The 16,736-nt window shown below is 62.2% G+C and overlaps 1 protein-coding gene across 2 annotated transcripts in view; it reads left to right on the top strand.

Moving 5' to 3' along the window:
• Positions 1-87: 87 nt before the first annotated feature.
• FLNA (filamin A) overlaps positions 88-16,736 on the top strand; it is a 24,826-nt gene continuing 8,177 nt past the window's right edge. The window contains exons 1-32 of one of the 2 annotated variants that reach the window (XM_040626822.1): positions 88-551; positions 3,479-3,727; positions 3,831-3,928; positions 4,049-4,196; positions 4,731-4,849; positions 4,938-5,015; positions 5,107-5,269; positions 5,366-5,566; positions 6,072-6,209; positions 6,295-6,418; positions 6,512-6,648; positions 6,748-6,941; positions 7,110-7,223; positions 7,317-7,460; positions 8,355-8,478; positions 8,561-8,721; positions 8,808-8,898; positions 8,989-9,158; positions 9,428-9,545; positions 9,643-9,905; positions 10,119-10,716; positions 10,813-10,986; positions 11,069-11,231; positions 11,310-11,470; positions 11,560-11,730; positions 12,149-12,272; positions 12,368-12,524; positions 13,204-13,393; positions 13,549-13,572; positions 15,955-16,202; positions 16,301-16,396; positions 16,522-16,624. In XM_040626822.1, coding sequence (XP_040482756.1) covers positions 179-551; positions 3,479-3,727; positions 3,831-3,928; positions 4,049-4,196; positions 4,731-4,849; positions 4,938-5,015; positions 5,107-5,269; positions 5,366-5,566; positions 6,072-6,209; positions 6,295-6,418; positions 6,512-6,648; positions 6,748-6,941; positions 7,110-7,223; positions 7,317-7,460; positions 8,355-8,478; positions 8,561-8,721; positions 8,808-8,898; positions 8,989-9,158; positions 9,428-9,545; positions 9,643-9,905; positions 10,119-10,716; positions 10,813-10,986; positions 11,069-11,231; positions 11,310-11,470; positions 11,560-11,730; positions 12,149-12,272; positions 12,368-12,524; positions 13,204-13,393; positions 13,549-13,572; positions 15,955-16,202; positions 16,301-16,396; positions 16,522-16,624 — 5,416 coding nt within the window. In that variant the 5' untranslated portion in view covers positions 88-178. The remainder of the gene's footprint in view (positions 552-3,478; positions 3,728-3,830; positions 3,929-4,048; positions 4,197-4,730; positions 4,850-4,937; positions 5,016-5,106; positions 5,270-5,365; positions 5,567-6,071; positions 6,210-6,294; positions 6,419-6,511; positions 6,649-6,747; positions 6,942-7,109; positions 7,224-7,316; positions 7,461-8,354; positions 8,479-8,560; positions 8,722-8,807; positions 8,899-8,988; positions 9,159-9,427; positions 9,546-9,642; positions 9,906-10,118; positions 10,717-10,812; positions 10,987-11,068; positions 11,232-11,309; positions 11,471-11,559; positions 11,731-12,148; positions 12,273-12,367; positions 12,525-13,203; positions 13,394-13,548; positions 13,573-15,954; positions 16,203-16,300; positions 16,397-16,521; positions 16,625-16,736) is intronic. The other variant, XM_040626828.1, reaches the window with a different exon arrangement.

The raw sequence follows: 16,736 nt of genomic DNA, 5'->3' as shown, positions 1-16,736 counted from the left end.
AAGCTATGTTGGGGGCGGGGTGGGAGTCAGGGCTGTGGTTTAAAGGGCTCGTTCTTTCCGCAGCACAATCTCCACTGTCTGACTCGCCCTTTGTGTGCGGAGGTGCCTGCAACTTTAATTAAAGGGCCGTCCCCTCGCCTAGTCTGCAGCACCGCCCCTCAGCTCCTCGCGCCTCAAAATGAGTAGCTCCCACTCCCGGGCGGGCCAGAGCGCGGCAGGCGCGGCTCCGGGTGGCGGTACTGACACGCGAGACGCGGAGATGCCGGCCACCGAGAAGGACCTGGCAGAGGACGCGCCATGGAAGAAGATCCAGCAGAACACGTTCACGCGCTGGTGCAACGAGCACCTGAAGTGCGTGAGCAAGCGCATCGCGAACCTGCAGACGGACCTGAGCGATGGGCTGCGGCTCATCGCGCTGCTGGAGGTGCTCAGCCAGAAGAAGATGCACCGCAAGCACAACCAGAGGCCCACCTTCCGCCAGATGCAGCTCGAGAACGTGTCCGTGGCGCTCGAGTTCCTGGACCGCGAGAGCATCAAGCTCGTGTCCATTGGTGAGGGCGCGGGTCACTCCCATGGCACGGGGAGGTCGAGGTTGAGGGCGGGGGCTCCACGCGTCCTCCCCTCTCTCCTGGGCCAGCCCCTCCCAGCTACATCCCCCCCCAGCCCCAGTGCTGCCCCCAGGGCCGCCGGGCTCCAACACGCAGGCCTCGAGAACAAAGGCGCGCTGGCAGACTGGCCGGGCGTGCAGACCGCTACGCGCCCCCGCCCGCCGCACCCCGGCTGGCCCGCGCCCAGGCTGAGCTCACATCCTCCGCAGGCCGCGCCCCCGCCACTGCACCCGCAGTGGAAGAGGGCCTGCGGAAGGCGGGCACTGGCCAGGCTCTGGCCCTGTACCCAGTGCCCCATCCCTGAGGAGGGGGAGTCCCAGGCTCTGCACACATCCCCTCTCCCTTCAGTGGTTTGGGAAGGGCCCTCTGGCCTTTCGGTGCTCCTGTAGTTCCTGAACAGGGAGTTGGAGTTTGTGAGTCCCATTGTCTAGGGCTCTTGGCTTTTTCTTGGCCCTGGGAGATGGGTCCTTCCATTGGAGATGGCTCCAACCCCCGATTTAGATCTCCCCTCAGGCAACTTGGGGCCAGAGAGGACCATAGCTAGCAAAAGGGCACTTGAGATGAGTTGGCCGCTGATGGGAGCTGGCTTGTAGTCCACTTAAACATCAAGTTACTGTTGAGCTTGGGCCAAACTCTTGCTTCCATGTAGGACTTGCTTTTGTGCATCTAGAATGAACGAGTTGGTTGAGAGGTACTTCAGCATACACTGGGCTCACTGCCAACCCAGTGTCCGTGTCACTGGGCTGATGAGGCTGGCATTGACTGGACCTACTGCAGCATCCCATGCTCTTCTCAAGATGGGGGCCATTCAGGGACCCGCAGCAGAACTGGTGACTGGGAGCAGTGTGTTACAGTGGGAGGAGGAGAGCTTTCTTTTCTTTACAATTCTTCCAGTTGTCCCTAAGGCCATGAGCCTTGCTGAACCTGAGAGTCTGAGGGACACAGGACTCAGGTGCCCCCAGCCACTCAGAGGGCAGGTCTCCAGGGCCCCACCTCTTTCTTTGGAATGCCAGTCGAGGCTGAGGCCCACCCCTCAGTCCCAGCCTCAGTCTAGCTAAGCTGAGTCATCTCTGAGTCTTGGGTGGGGGGGCAACCGGATGTGGGGAGGCAGGCCACAGCCCAGCTGTCTGGGGGGGGTCTCCTCCTCCCTCCTCCCTTCTCCTCCTCTAGTGAGCTGGCTGGAGCAGGCCTAGTTCCCAGAGCTTTGCCATATAAGGCAAAAAAATGTTGGAAAGCAGCAGTGATTAGGGGAGGGAGGGGGCAGGCTAGCCCGGGGGCTGGGGAAAGGGGGTGGGATGGGGCGGGGCCATCCAACCAGGCTGTCTCCCAACCCCAGGCCCTGGTTCTCTTCCCTCCCTCTTTTGTGAGGGGAATGAGGAGGGCTTAGGCCGGCCTCCTATGGACCAGGGGGAGGGTCCAGCCCAACCCACTAAGGCTGATGAGCTTGGCCTTGCGTGTCCCAAGTCACAGCAGGACTCTGGAGGTGGGGGCTTACTAGGAAGCTCTGGCTGGGCCTGCGCCCTTGGTCTTCTCTGAACCTTCCAGTCACCCTTAGCCTGAAGCCCCTTCTCCACCAGCCCCGCCTGTTGTTTGGGGACCACTCAAGGCAGTAGTGCAGAACTTGGGAGCAATCTCAGTTTGGGACCAGTGAGGCTGCTGTGCTTTGAGTGGCTCAGCTGGTCCTTGAGGTCCTGCCTGCTGGATTCAGAGGCTGCCTACCATTGATAGCCCTTTTGGTGTTGTCCATCCCCTTCTTCCCACCCTCAAGTTGACTCATCAGACAACTATTTTCTCTTGATTTTGACGGGGGTGAGGGGGTGGGGGTGGTGTGTGCAGGATTCCAGTGGCTCTTAGAAAGCCCACCCCTTTTCAGGGCCCCACCCTTAGGAAGCTGAGACCCAGAAGTGCCTTGGGTGGGGCCCAGAGCCTGGAGGGGTTGCCATGGTGACAGGGTGCTAGGTGCCCGCCCTAACCACTTCCCCTGTGGTGAGCTTGGCAGCCACCCGCCTGAGGCCCAATGCCCCGTTAGGTGGTGAGGAGGGCAGGCGGTGGCGTGGAGCCCTGCTGAGGCAGCAGGATTCAGGGACCCCACCCATGGCTTCTGCCACCCCAGCTCCCATGCTGGGGCCCTGGGTGCCCCGCCCAGGCTCATCAGTTCTGCCTTTCTCCTCCTTGAGCGGGGTGAGGGGGTCTCTAGAATGTGTCCTGTCTGTCATCCTGGGTGGCACATAGCCCGACCACTGGTTCCTTTGTCCTCACCCCCACCCTCCCCAGGCCTGCTCCCAGTTTGGGTCTGTGGGGGGTGGGGGCGAACTCAGGAAGTGGGGGTGGGGCTCACATCCTCCACTCAAAGGGTCCTTGCCCAACGCCTCTACTTCCCCCTGCCTGCTGCAGCCCTCGGCCCACCCACCCACCCTGAGGCAACAGTTTTCTTTCCCAACTGCCCTACTGGCCAGCCTTCCTCTTCCTCCACTTCCCGTCTCTGCCAGGGTCAGGTCAGGGGTCTCATGTCTAGGCCTGCTGGGGCCACACTGCTCCTCCTGCCCAATTCCCTGGAGACTCGTGGAGATGGACAGTTGCAAAGCACCTTTGGGGGAAGGGCTCCTCCAGAGGCCTCCCTGGGCCCTGTCTGCAGCCTGGGTCTGTTGTCTGTCCTTCCTCTGGGCCCCCACGTCCAGAGGGCTTACAGCGACAGCGCTCATTGAGCTGTATCTTCACCATGTGTCAATGGGGGGGGTCTCCCCCCTTCCCAGAAGTCTCCTCTGCTCACCACAGAGATGCTGAGCAGAGAGGGCAGGACCTGCACACCGCAACTCCCTTGCCACCGCCTCCTACGCCTTGCCAAGTGCTGCCTCTCGTTTTCCTCACAGACAGCAAGGCCATCGTGGACGGGAACCTGAAGCTGATCTTGGGCCTCATCTGGACCCTGATCCTGCACTACTCCATCTCCATGCCCATGTGGGATGAGGAGGAGGATGAGGAAGCCAAGAAGCAGACGCCTAAGCAGCGGCTCCTCGGCTGGATCCAGAATAAGCTGCCGCAGCTGCCCATCACCAACTTCAGCCGCGACTGGCAGAGCGGCAGGGCCCTGGGCGCCCTCGTCGACAGCTGTGCCCCAGGTGAGGGCTGAGGAGGTGGGGGACGGGGGGGGGGGAGGAGGCGGCCTGCGAGGGGGGCCCTGGGCGCCCCTCCTCCCACCTCATAGCTTTCCTTGCGCCGCAGGCCTGTGTCCTGACTGGGACTCCTGGGATGCCAGCAAGCCCGTGAACAACGCGAGGGAAGCCATGCAGCAGGCTGATGACTGGCTGGGCATCCCTCAGGTAGCCCCTGCCCGGCTGCATGGGCCATCCAGGGGGTTGTGGTCCCTGTGGGGAGATGTGGCACATGCCGGGAACCCGAGGCTTGGAGGTCAAGTGGCTTCTGTCTGCCATCTCTGATAGGTGATCACACCTGAGGAAATCGTGGACCCCAACGTGGACGAGCACTCCGTCATGACCTACCTGTCCCAGTTCCCCAAGGCCAAGCTGAAGCCAGGAGCTCCCCTGCGGCCCAAACTAAACCCAAAGAAAGCCCGAGCCTATGGGCCAGGTGAGGAAGTTGGGCCGGGGATGCTCTGAGTGCTGACCTCATCCCTGCAGGACTTGGAGGTCTTGGGAGCGCTTCTGTCACGTAGGGGCGAGGTTATCAAATGCCCCCTCAGAGTCAAATGAATGGGCCAGGGCTGGTCAAAACTGGCCACTTGGCTAGAAGTTCCCTAAGTCGGCAGCGCAAGGTGGAGTGTGGTCAGGGAGGGAAGGCCCAGCCGCGTGACTGTCAACAGAGACAAAACCCAGCCAGGGTATCGCACAAGAGCTAGGGCTCAGGCAAACCCAAGCGAGAGTTCCAGAAAACAGACCCAGGCCTGTCCCACAGCAAGCATGCAGCTGGGGCACAAGGCCAGACTCTGTGTGCTGGGCCAGGGTTTATGTGAAATCAGTTCACCCAGTTGAGAGCATTCTCAATAGGGTGGTGGCCGGGAAGGATGCTGGGTGTGTAGGGGACGTGCTTCTGAGGGGGGAGGTGCGCTGGGGTGAAAAGGCAGTCCTGAGAGCCAGCTCAGAGCTCCCGGACCCTGCCTGGCAGGCATCGAGCCCACAGGCAACATGGTGAAGAAGCGGGCAGAATTCACAGTGGAGACCAGAAGTGCTGGCCAGGGAGAGGTGCTGGTGTATGTGGAGGACCCAGCTGGCCACCAGGAGGAGGTAGGGCCACTATCAAGCAGGCGGGCAGGGCAGGGCACTGTGGTGCCTCCATTCAGAGCAGGGGCTCATGTGTTCCTTCCTGCCACAGGCGAAGGTGACTGCTAATAATGACAAGAACCGTACCTTTTCTGTCTGGTACGTCCCCGAGGTGACCGGGACTCACAAGGTGAGCCCTCAGCCCAAGGAGAGGCTGGTGGGGGAGGCGGTGGCTGGAAGGCCCTGACCCTGCCCTGACAGTCTGCTCCTCCTGGGGACAGGTCACTGTGCTTTTTGCCGGCCAGCATATCGCCAAGAGTCCCTTCGAGGTATATGTGGACAAGTCCCAGGGTGACGCGAGCAAAGTGACTGCCCAAGGCCCTGGCCTGGAGCCCAGTGGCAACATTGCCAACAAGACCACCTACTTTGAGATCTTCACAGCAGGTGAGGAGGGTGTTGCTGAGGCTGGCAGGTCTGAGGGGAGAGCGACGGGTCCAGGAGTGGGCCGGGAGCTGAGCTGTGTGTGGTACCTTGTGGCAGGAGCTGGCACGGGTGAGGTGGAAGTTGTGATCCAGGACCCTGCGGGACAGAAGGGCACCATGGAGCCTCAGCTGGAGGCCCGGGGCGACAGCACGTACCGCTGCAGCTACCAGCCCACTATGGAGGGTGTCCACACGGTGCACGTCACCTTCGCCGGTGTGCCGATCCCTCGCAGCCCCTACACTGTCACTGTTGGCCAAGGTAGGCCGGTCCCAGCCGCCCCCAAGTGGGGGCGCTGTAGACTGGGTCTCCCTTAGGAGGGGGCAGCTAGGGCGAGACTCACTCTGGCCCCTGCCCTGGCACCCTGGGCCTCTATGCTTCCACTGTCTGGGCTCTCTTTCCTCCCCTGCGGGGGCCCCTCCTACTCCTCCTGTCGCCCTTCTCCATCTCTCTTCTCCACGCTTTCACCTTCAGAAGAGCTCGCTCCAGCTGTTTAGAAACCTGCTGCTCTCTGCTCTGCCCACAGGGTCAACGGTACTTGGATCTGTCTTCCTCTGGGAGGGGGCGGGCTGGGCTGGGGGCTGGCGGCTGGTGTGGAATAGCTGGGAGGAGGCCTGGCCTACAGGTCCTCGGGTCACGGTTCTTTCTTGCATGTCCTTCACTGTCCTGAGGGACCCCCAGATTCTGATGGTCCAGCCCTGTGGGAGGGAAGGGTGGGGTCACCCAGTGCCAGCTCCCGGTGGCTTAGCTGGCCCTCTGCCCGCAGCCTGTAACCCAGGTGCCTGCCGTGCCGTGGGCCGGGGCCTCCAGCCTAAGGGTGTGCGGGTGAAAGAGACTGCGGACTTCAAGGTGTATACGAAGGGTGCTGGCAGTGGAGAGCTGAAGGTCACTGTGAAGGGTCCCAGTAAGTTGGGCTGCAGCTGGGAGGGGTGCTGGCAGCCCCAGGACTGCTGCTGGGCAAGCCTGAGGCCCTCCCTTGTCTTGCGCAGAGGGCGAGGAGCGTGTGAAGCAGAAGGACTTAGGGGATGGCGTCTATGGCTTTGAGTATTACCCCATGGTCCCCGGCACGTACACTGTCACCATCACGTGGGGTGGCCAGAACATCGGGCGCAGGTGAGGCCCCGGGTAGAGCCCTCAGAGCCCAGGCAGCATGCGTCTCCCCCTGCTGGGCCCTCAGCACTCCCCCGTGTGGCTTTCTTTCCACAGTCCCTTTGAGGTGAAGGTGGGCACTGAGTGTGGCAACCAGAAGGTGCGGGCCTGGGGCCCCGGGCTGGAAGGTGGTGTTGTTGGCAAGTCAGCAGACTTCGTGGTGGAAGCCATCGGGGACGACGTCGGCACCTTGGGTGCGTTGGAGGCTGTGGTGTGGGCATATGGGGGCAGAGGGTGATGAGGCCACCGCACCAAGGCTGCAGGGTGCTGATGGGACTGGGGGCTGTTGTCAGGCTTCTCGGTGGAGGGCCCATCGCAGGCCAAGATCGAATGCGACGACAAGGGTGACGGCTCCTGTGATGTGCGCTACTGGCCCCAGGAGGCTGGCGAGTATGCCGTGCATGTGCTGTGCAACAGTGAGGACATCCGCCTCAGCCCCTTCATGGCTGACATCCGTGAGGCACCCCAGGACTTCCACCCAGATAGGGTAAAGGGCGTGTGCTGCTGGCCTGGGTCTTGGCCCCCTTCTGCCTCTGCTTGGGGACTTGGGAGGCCTGGCTGGGCTGGTATCCCCGACGGTGTGTTCCTGCCACCCTGGGTCCTTGGGGGCCTGCACTTGGTCCCCTGAGATCGGGGGGGGGGGGGCTCTCATCAGGTGAAGGCACGTGGGCCTGGACTGGAGAAGACGGGTGTGGCTGTCAATAAGCCGGCCGAGTTCACGGTGGATGCCAAGCATGGTGGGAAGGCCACGCTCCGAGTCCAAGTCCAGGTGGGGTGCCCACCCACAGTGGGGGTGGTGTGGTGGGGTAGGCAGGTGCCTGGGCGCCGATCAGTGGGCTGCTCACTCCTGCCCATTTTCTAGGACAACGAGGGATGCCCCGTGGAGGCGGCAGTCAAGGACAACGGCAACGGCACTTACAGCTGCTCGTATGTGCCCAGGAAGCCCGTGAAGCACACGGCCATGGTGTCCTGGGGTGGCGTCAGCATTCCCAGCAGCCCCTTCCGGGTGAGCTGGCCTTTGCAGGCCTCAAGCAGCCCCGTAGCCCATCTCCCTCGGGGAAGGACAACGAGGGATGCCCCGTGGAGGCGGCAGTCAAGGACAACGGCAACGGCACTTACAGCTGCTCGTATGTGCCCAGGAAGCCCGTGAAGCACACGGCCATGGTGTCCTGGGGTGGCGTCAGCATTCCCAGCAGCCCCTTCCGGGTGAGCTGGCCTTTGCAGGCCTCAAGCAGCCCCGTAGCCCATCTCCCTCGGGTGCCTGCTTGGTGTTTAATCCAGCTCTGTTAGATAGACGGCAAAGACCGTACACTTCCCCCATTTCAAGTGTACAACCCGGAGGTTTTGAGTCCATTCAGAGGTATGCAGCCATGATCACAGCCAAAGGTTAGGACACGGTCATCATCCGAAAAAGAAACCCCTCTATCCTCCAACTCCCCCTCCTCCAGCCCTGGCTGTGTGCGCTTGCCTGTTCTAGACGTTTGCTATGGATGCGTTCGTACAGTATCTGGTTGCTGTCGCTCCGCAGCCCGTTTCAGCATGGTTCCCCCTTGACCATGGCCTGGATCAGCACTTCCTGCTTTCTTATGCCCGAGTAGTATTCCATGATATGGACGGGCCGCATGGATTTTTTGCCTTTTGGCTGCTGTGAATAATGCCACTGTGAACATTTGAGGACAAGCGTTTGTGGGGTTGAGTGCTCTCCTCTTCTCCAACACGTTGATGCCTTGGGGTAGAACTGCTGTGCCCGACGGTCACTTCGTGTTTAATCATTCGAAGAACCACTAAGCTGCTTCCTGAGGTGGCTGTACTGTTTTGTGTGCCTGTCAGCAGGGCGTGAAAAAGCCCTGCCTCTCCTCCAGGCTGCTCATGCCCTTGCACTTGCCCCTGTGCCCTGCAGGTGAACGTGGGAGCCGGGAGCCACCCAAACAAGGTCAAGGTATATGGCCCCGGAGTAGCCAAGACAGGGCTCAAGGCTCATGAGCCGACCTACTTCACTGTGGACTGCGCCGAGGCCGGCCAGGGTAAGCCCTGCCCCGAGTGGGTGGGCGAGTGCGTGAGGTGTGTGTATGTGACCCCGGCCTCTGCTCCAACGCCCAACTGCAGGTGATGTCAGCATCGGCATCAAGTGTGCCCCTGGCGTGGTGGGCCCCGCGGAGGCTGACATAGACTTTGACATCATCCGCAATGACAACGACACCTTCACAGTGAAGTACACGCCCCGCGGAGCTGGTAGCTATACCATCATGGTCCTCTTCGCCGATCAGGTGGGTGCTGCCGCTCCCAGCCCCTGACGGCGCTGCGCGTTGGGGTGCTGCTGTCCCCTGAGCCCTACTCCTCCTGCCCCCTGCAGGCCACACCCACCAGCCCCATCCGGGTCAAGGTGGAGCCCTCCCATGATGCCAGCAAGGTGAAGGCCGAGGGCCCTGGCCTTAGTCGCACTGGTGAGGATGGGCAGCACCCTGTGGAGCAGCCAGGGGGCCCCAAGGAGGCTTGGGGGAAGGTGCCCTTACATGGCCCCCGTGTTTCCTCAGGTGTCGAGCTTGGCAAACCCACCCACTTCACGATCAATGCCAAAGCTGCTGGCAAAGGCAAGCTGGACGTCCAGTTCTCAGGGCTGGCCAAGGGGGATGCGGTGCGTGACGTGGACATCATTGACCACCACGACAACACCTACACGGTCAAGTACACCCCCGTGCAGCAGGTAGTTACCCTGACCTCCCAACAGCTGCACTCCCCAGCTACACCTGCCAAGCGTGTGGGCTTCCTCGAGTGGCGGGCTAGGTGGGCTGCTCCGGAGGGCTTCCCGACCACTCTCGATTCCCACCTGGGAAAGAGCCAGCATAGAAGGCTGGGGGCAGGGGAGCAAAGCCAGTGTTTCTCTCACCCTCCCTCCATGCCCAAGTGGGAAAGACACAGGCCGGGGAAATCAAAGTCCTGACTCATGACTCTGCCTTTCTGTGCCCTTTCCAGGGTCCAGTGGGCATTAACGTCACTTATGGAGGGGATCCCATCCCCAAGAGCCCCTTCTCGGTGGGGGTGTCTCCAAGCCTAGACCTCAGCAAGATCAAGGTGTCTGGCCTGGGAGAAAGTAAGTAGTCGGGACCCTGTCACAGTCACTGAGCATGCCCCAGGGGCTGCCTCGGCTGGATGCCATATTTTTCTCCCTGGTTCTGTCATCTCAACAGAGGTGGATGTTGGCAAAGATCAGGAGTTCACAGTCAAATCGAAGGGTGCTGGCGGCCAAGGCAAAGTGGCGTCCAAGATCACGGGCCCCTCGGGCACAGTAGTGCCCTGCAAGGTGGAGCCGGGCCTGGGGGCTGACAACAGCGTGGTACGCTTTGTGCCCCGAGAGGAGGGGCCCTATGAGGTTGAGGTGACTTACGACGGTGTGCCTGTGCCTGGCAGCCCCTTTCCTGTGGAAGCCCTGCCCCCCACCAAGCCTAGCAAGGTAATGGGGTATCCCCACCTCATCTTCTCCAGGCTCACCCTCCCCCTTTCTCATTTTTGTCCTCATGGCCAGTGGCCCTGTCTGGGCCCCTAGCTGGTGGGGGAGGGTAGCCAGAATAAGAGGAGGTAGATGTAAAGTCAGGCTGGGGATCTGGGGTCAAGGGTCAGGGAGGTGATAACGGGTTTGGTTCCTGACCTGTCCCTCTTCCCTCAGGTGAAGGCGTTTGGGCCAGGGCTACAGGGGGGCAGTGCAGGCTCCCCTGCCCGTTTCACTATTGACACCAAGGGTGCCGGCATGGGCGGCCTGGGCCTGACAGTGGAGGGCCCCTGCGAGGCCCAGCTCGAGTGCCTGGACAATGGGGATGGCACATGCTCTGTGTCCTATGTGCCCACCGAACCCGGAGACTACAATATCAACATCCTCTTCGCCGACACCCACATCCCCGGCTCCCCATTCAAGGCCCACGTGGTTCCCTGCTTTGACGCATCCAAAGTCAAGTGCTCCGGCCCCGGGTTGGAGCGGGCCACGGCTGGTGAGGCGGGCCAGTTCCACGTAGACTGCTCGAGCGCAGGCAGTGCGGAACTAACCATCGAAATCCGCTCTGAGGCAGGGCTGCCGGCTGAGGTGCACATCCAGGACCATGGTGATGGTACACACACCATCACCTACATCCCGCTTTGTCCTGGGGCCTATACTGTCACCATCAAGTACGGTGGCCAGCCTGTGCCCAACTTCCCCAGCAAGCTGCAGGTGGAGCCTGCGGTAGACACTTCAGGCGTCCAGTGCTACGGGCCTGGGATCGAGGGCCAAGGTGAGGCCCCCCCCCGCGGAACATGAGGGCAGAGGGAAGCCAGTGCCCCTAGGGTCCCTGGAGCCCCATGCCTCCTCCCCATGCCTGCCTCTGCAGGTGTCTTCCGAGAGGCTACCACCGAGTTCAGCGTGGATGCCCGTGCTCTGACGCAGACTGGAGGGCCGCACGTCAAGGCTCGTGTGGCCAACCCCTCAGGTAACCTGACTGAGACCTATGTGCAGGACTGTGGCGACGGCACATACAAAGTGGAGTACACCCCGTATGAGGAAGGTAGGTGCTGGGGCTCCCAGGGGACGGGGGCTGAGAGACCGGGCAGCCTCAGCTCCTCCTGACCCGGCCTGTCTTCCTCCAGGACTCCACTCTGTGGACGTGACCTACGATGGCAGCCCCGTGCCCAGCAGCCCATTCCAGGTGCCTGTGACCGAGGGCTGTGACCCTTCCCGAGTGCGTGTCCACGGGCCAGGTATCCAAAGCGGCACCACCAACAAGCCCAACAAGTTCACCGTGGAGACTAGGTGAGCAAGCGTCTGGGAGGCAGGGGCTGTGATGGGCCTTGGAACCCCAGGAAATAATGGGCTATCCATTCGGACCAGGGGAGCTGGCACTGGGGGCCTGGGCCTGGCCGTAGAGGGCCCCTCCGAGGCCAAGATGTCCTGCATGGATAACAAGGATGGCAGCTGTTCGGTCGAATACATCCCCTACGAGGCTGGCACCTACAGCCTTAACGTCACCTATGGTGGCCACCAAGTGCCAGGTGAGAGGGCGAGGTAGCTAAGGCTGGCCTGGGACGAGCTGCCAGCCCCCGACCCTCTCACACAGCTGTCCTCCTCCTTCCATCCGCAGGCAGTCCCTTCAAGGTCCCTGTGCATGACGTGACAGATGCATCCAAGGTCAAGTGCTCTGGGCCTGGCCTGAGCCCTGGCATGGTCCGTGCCAGCCTCCCTCAGTCCTTCCAGGTAGACACGAGCAAGGCTGGCGTGGCCCCACTGCAGGTCAAAGTGCAAGGGCCCAAAGGTGAGTGTTCAGATGCCTGGGAGTGGGTGGTCAGGAGAGCACAGTCCTCTTGGAAGAGGCTGGGGAAGGAGACCAGAGGCCCAGCACTCAGAGGCTTCAGGAGGAGTTCATGGAAGATCCTCAGGTGACAGTGATGCCAGTGCCCAGGGACAGAGGGCCACCAGGAGGTAGAACAGACAGTACTTGGCCACTGAGCAGATGTGGCAGGAGGGGGGGTGGGCAAAGCTCCAAGATGGCACTCAGATTAGTGTCTGGTGTCACAGGGGCTCAGGACCATTCCTAGGGATGGGCAGGCGAGAGCAAAGCAAGGTCTAAGACTGGGGTGGGAGCTGAAGGCCCAGCCAGAGCTGGCTGGTCCAGTGTGGTGGGGCTGAGGACCCAGGAAACTGGCTGAGTCTCTCTCTGGGACTGGGACCAGGCCTGGTGGAGCCTGTGGACGTCGTGGACAACGCTGATGGCACCCAGACCGTAAACTACGTGCCCAGCCGGGAGGGGCCCTATAGCATCTCAGTGCTGTATGGGGAGGAAGAGGTGCCCCGCAGGTAAGAGGCAGGGCCTACTTACTGCCTGTGGGAAGGTGCCTGGGCTGAGCAACAAGAGCCCTCCTGACCATTCATGTCATACCCGGGCCCAACAGTCCCTTCAAAGTCAAGGTGCTGCCTACACATGATGCCAGCAAGGTGAAGGCCAGTGGCCCCGGGCTCAATACTACTGGTGTGCCCGCCAGCCTGCCTGTGGAGTTCACCATTGACGCGAAGGATGCGGGAGAGGGCCTGCTGGCTGTCCAGATCACGGTGAGCGGGCTACCTGGGTGGCTGCCTGGCTCTGCCGGATTGCAGCTGCAGGCACGGAGAAGGCAAGGGACAAGAGGGGCCTAAGCCAGCGAGTTGTGCAGTATAGGGATGCAAGTAGGGTGAGTGGACCAGTCTGGGGCTGTGGTCTCCCTTGGGAGCCGTACCAGTGAGGCCAGGTCCCCTGCCTCTAGGATGGTGGTGACAGGCACAGGCCTCCCCATGCACACGCTTACTCACCGCCGACTTTGAGCACATGACCAAAGCCCTTGGTGCCTCAGCTTGCCCACCTGTAACATTCTCGTGCGTCAGGAAGAAGGATAGGACCTTGAGATCCTCAGGGGAGCTCTTCCTAGTGCTGGAGCAGGCCCTGGGGCGGAGGGTGGGAGCCAAGAGGCAGTCATGGCAATAAAGCAGGATGGGCACCAAGCTCCCTGGCCCCCTGCCTGTCACGTGGGGGCACACTGGGCATTTGGGACTTCCCTTCTGGATCCTGGCTGTGGCCAAGTAAAGGATGGACGATACCGGGTGCAGGCAGCAGTTTTGAGCCATGGCAGTTGAGTGACTCGGAAGCTGTCCCTGCAGCAGTGGTCCTTGGTGTTTGTTCCTTCAAGAAGTTCTGAGGTAATCCTGGGCCTGGCTGGGCTTGGGCCGACCGCATCCCCTGTGCTCTGCCACATAGGACCCCGAGGGCAAGCCCAAGAAGACGCACATCCAAGACAACCATGATGGCACGTACACAGTGGCCTATGTGCCAGATGTGACAGGCCGCTACACCATCCTGATCAAGTATGGCGGTGACGAGATCCCCTTCTCCCCGTACCGCGTCCGGGCCGTGCCCACCGGAGACGCCAGCAAGTGCACAGTCACAGGTGAGCCAGCCTGCCGGCGGCCGTGGCGCTCAGCACGGGGCTTGGGTGTGCCTGTGTGCAAGGGCTCGCTGCTTGGGGCGGCGTGTGGGAGAGGGGGCCGCCCCCTTGAGTGACTCACCTGACCTTTCTCCTTGCTCTCTGCCCTCTCACCTCAGTGTCAATCGGAGGTCACGGGCTAGGTAAGCTGCTTGCTGGGGCCACTCCCAATGCCCCTCCTGCCCAGAGGGCAGCTTCCTTTTCCTCTTCCGTGCTGATTCCCAGGACAGTTCCAGCTGCAGCTCTTGGCAGGGACAGAGGGGGAGCTGGAGGGTTAGTGCCCAGGGAGGCCTCCAGAGCAGAGCATGAGTGCTCTGGCCCTCCCTCTCTCTGGGCCTCCGTGTCCCCATCTGAGATGTCGGGTTGCAGCTGAGAGCTTTGGGGTGAGGTGCATCCTGAGAAGCACCCCCCTGGGGGCTCTGAGGTCTGGGGATCTTGGCACCCTGGGGATCTTGGCACCCAGGGGCGGGCAGCAGGCCCTGCCTTCTCACTTCCTCCTTCCGTGTGGCAAGGGCTCCTGCATGGGCTGAGGGGACAAGGGGTCTCCCCTTACCAGTGGGAGGCTGCGGCCCTGGCCAGATCCACAGACCTCCATCCCCATCTCCCAGGGGCCTCTGTGTCCCAGGCCGGGGGAGGTACAGACTGCATGAGTGGGTGGGGCGGGCTGGTAGTGCAATAGCACCAGTGTCGACTGCTTGGGCGGGTAGCATGGCAGGGCCCAGCCCAGCCTCAGAGCCCCAAAGTGCACTCGGCGGCCTGCCCACCCTCCCCGCCCTCCCTGCCTCCTTCCCTCCCTCTGTCCCCCACCCCCAACCCCAGCAGTGACGTTATTCAGATAGTGCCCAACCAGGCATGGAGGTTCTCCTGCTTGGGCATGGGAGGGGAGCTCTAGCCCCATCCAGGGGCACCAGGGACACCAGTAAGAGGTGACAATTACCTGGGAGCCTCTGGAGGCTGCAGGCCTGGAGCTTGGGTGAGGTGGCCAGGACAAGATTTAGAGGGTGGCTAAGGCCTCGGGACAAGGGCCCAGTGGTTTGGTAGAATAGGCTCCAGGATCTGAGAGGACAGGCAGGGGAGCAGGACTTTGGGGGCAGGGGCAGGGCCAAGACTGGGCCACAGGAGTGGTTTCAGTTCACCTGGCCACTGTGTGCAGAACGGAGGCAGAGAGCCTAGTAAGGGAGCCAGAGTCACCTTCGGGTCAGTCAGAGTGGTGGCTTGGGCCAGGTTGGTGGCGATGCGTTTTAAGTGGGGAGCCAACTTGGGAAGTGTAGTGTGAGGATGGAGCAGCCCAGACCTGCTGACGGATGGCACTAGGCACCGGGCGGGGAAAGTGAGCAGCTGGAGCTAACCGTGAGCTCAGGGCCCGAGTTGCGGCCTGGGCGGCGGTCCAGATCACAAGCTGTGGAGAACGGCTGTGGGTGGGAGGTGAAGCCTCCCAGGGCAGGGAGGGCAGCAGGTGGCCAGGTCTGGAGCTTAAGAGAGCCACGGAAGGCCAGCGTGGAGCCTAGCACAGCAGGAGCCCTCGGCCAGCGGGGAAGCTCCGTGGCAGGCTGGCCGGGGCTACCCCTTAGACAGCCCTTGAGTGGGTTTGGTGCTCCTGGCTGCTTCCCTGCAGGGGCTGGGCTACAGGAAGCACTCTCACTGCCAGGCCTCGTGCAGCTCCACAGCCCCCTAGGCCTTCACGGCTAAGCTCAAACCATAACGTCACTGTCCCTCCCCTTTCCTCGGGCACTCTGGGGCCCTAGAGGCTGCTCAGCTGCTCTGCCCTTGCAACCTAGCGGCGTGGCTGTGGCTTGGGCCTCCTGTTCCTCTTTTCCCTGGGTGCTGCCACTACCCGCTATGCTGTGCTGCTTGGGCGCTAACCCCCGCTACCTCCCTTTCCCTGCTCCCGGCTCCCTGCCTGTGCCGGGCTGCACCTGGCCACCCCACCACAAGCCTCCGGTTGAGCGAGTGTTCTCAGTTGTCAGGAAACTCCAGTTTGACCTTCAGGCCTGGGGGCGGGAGGCAAGCGCACGCACACGCGCACACACACACACACACACACACACACACACACACACACGCTGCAGCAGGACTCCGCCTCACCGCATCTGCACACAGCGCTGGGGTCCAGGGCCGGGCTGTGGACCCAGCCAGGGTGCTGGTGTTGGTCCACAGCACTGGCTGAGGTCAAGTTGGCGGGGGAGATGGCGGCAAACACTCGTGTCCTGACGGCAGTGGTGGCCTCATGGGCCTCTGGGCCCCTTCCTTTCTCCCAGACACCTGTGTGCCACCCATCAGGCCTTCCCCATGTAGGGCTATCCCCAAGATAGGACTCCCTGGCTTGAGGCGGCTCAGGGGAACCTTTCCTGCCTTCTGAGAAACCACTCAGCATCCCAGCTTGGGGCAGGGGTTGGGGGCGGGAGGCCCGGCTGCGCTTGGTGGTGGCAAGAAGAGGCCTGGGCGGGTGGCAAGCAGATGGGAGCAGCTCAAGTGCCGAGCTCACACACTGGCCCCCCCTTTGGGGACCCGCCCTGCCCCACCAGGTGCTGGCATTGGCCCCACCATCCAGATTGGGGAGGAGACGGTGATCACTGTCGATACCAAGGCGGCAGGCAAAGGCAAGGTGACCTGCACTGTGTGCACACCCGACGGCTCCGAGGTGGACGTGGATGTGGTAGAGAACGAGGATGGCACCTTTGACATCTTCTACACAGCCCCGCAGCCGGGCAAATATGTCATCTGCGTGCGCTTTGGTGGCGAGCACGTGCCCAACAGCCCTTTCCAAGTGACGGTCAGGAGGGGCCGGGGTTGAGGGGTCTCGGTGGAGCCTGCCCTGTCCCTGCCCTCTATGACACCACACTCTCCCAACTCTTTTGTGTTGCTCCGCAGGCTCTAGCTGGGGACCAGCCCACAGCGCAGCCCCCACTTCGGCCTCAGCAGCTGGCCCCACCTTACACCTATGCTCAGGGTGGCCAGCAGACCTGGGTACGGCCTCAGCTGCCTCGTTCTGGCTCTCCTGGCCCAAGGGGACACTTGGGGGCTGGCCAGCGGGGTGTCCCATGAGGCCCCCTCCTACGGCCCCTCACTTGGGCCCTCTGTCTCCACTGCAGGCCCCAGAGAGACCCCTGATGGGTGTCAATGGGTTGGATGTGACGAGCCTGAGGCCCTTCGACCTTGTCATCCCCTTCACCATCAAGAAAGGCGAGATCACGGGTGAGTGGGAGAGGAAAGAGCTGGGGAGCCACAGAGGCCAACATTTGCCAGCAGGTACCCTGACCCTGGCCTCACTACCCCACAGGGGAGGTGAGGATGCCCTCGGGCAAGG

The sequence above is a fragment of the Ursus maritimus genome (assembly GCF_017311325.1).
Source record: "Ursus maritimus isolate PB19 chromosome X unlocalized genomic scaffold, ASM1731132v1 scaffold_X1, whole genome shotgun sequence".
In the NCBI taxonomy this organism is placed as follows: Eukaryota; Metazoa; Chordata; class Mammalia; order Carnivora; family Ursidae; genus Ursus; species Ursus maritimus.
Note: the sequence above shows the minus strand (reverse complement) of the source record. Positions and strands in the feature narration are given on the sequence as shown.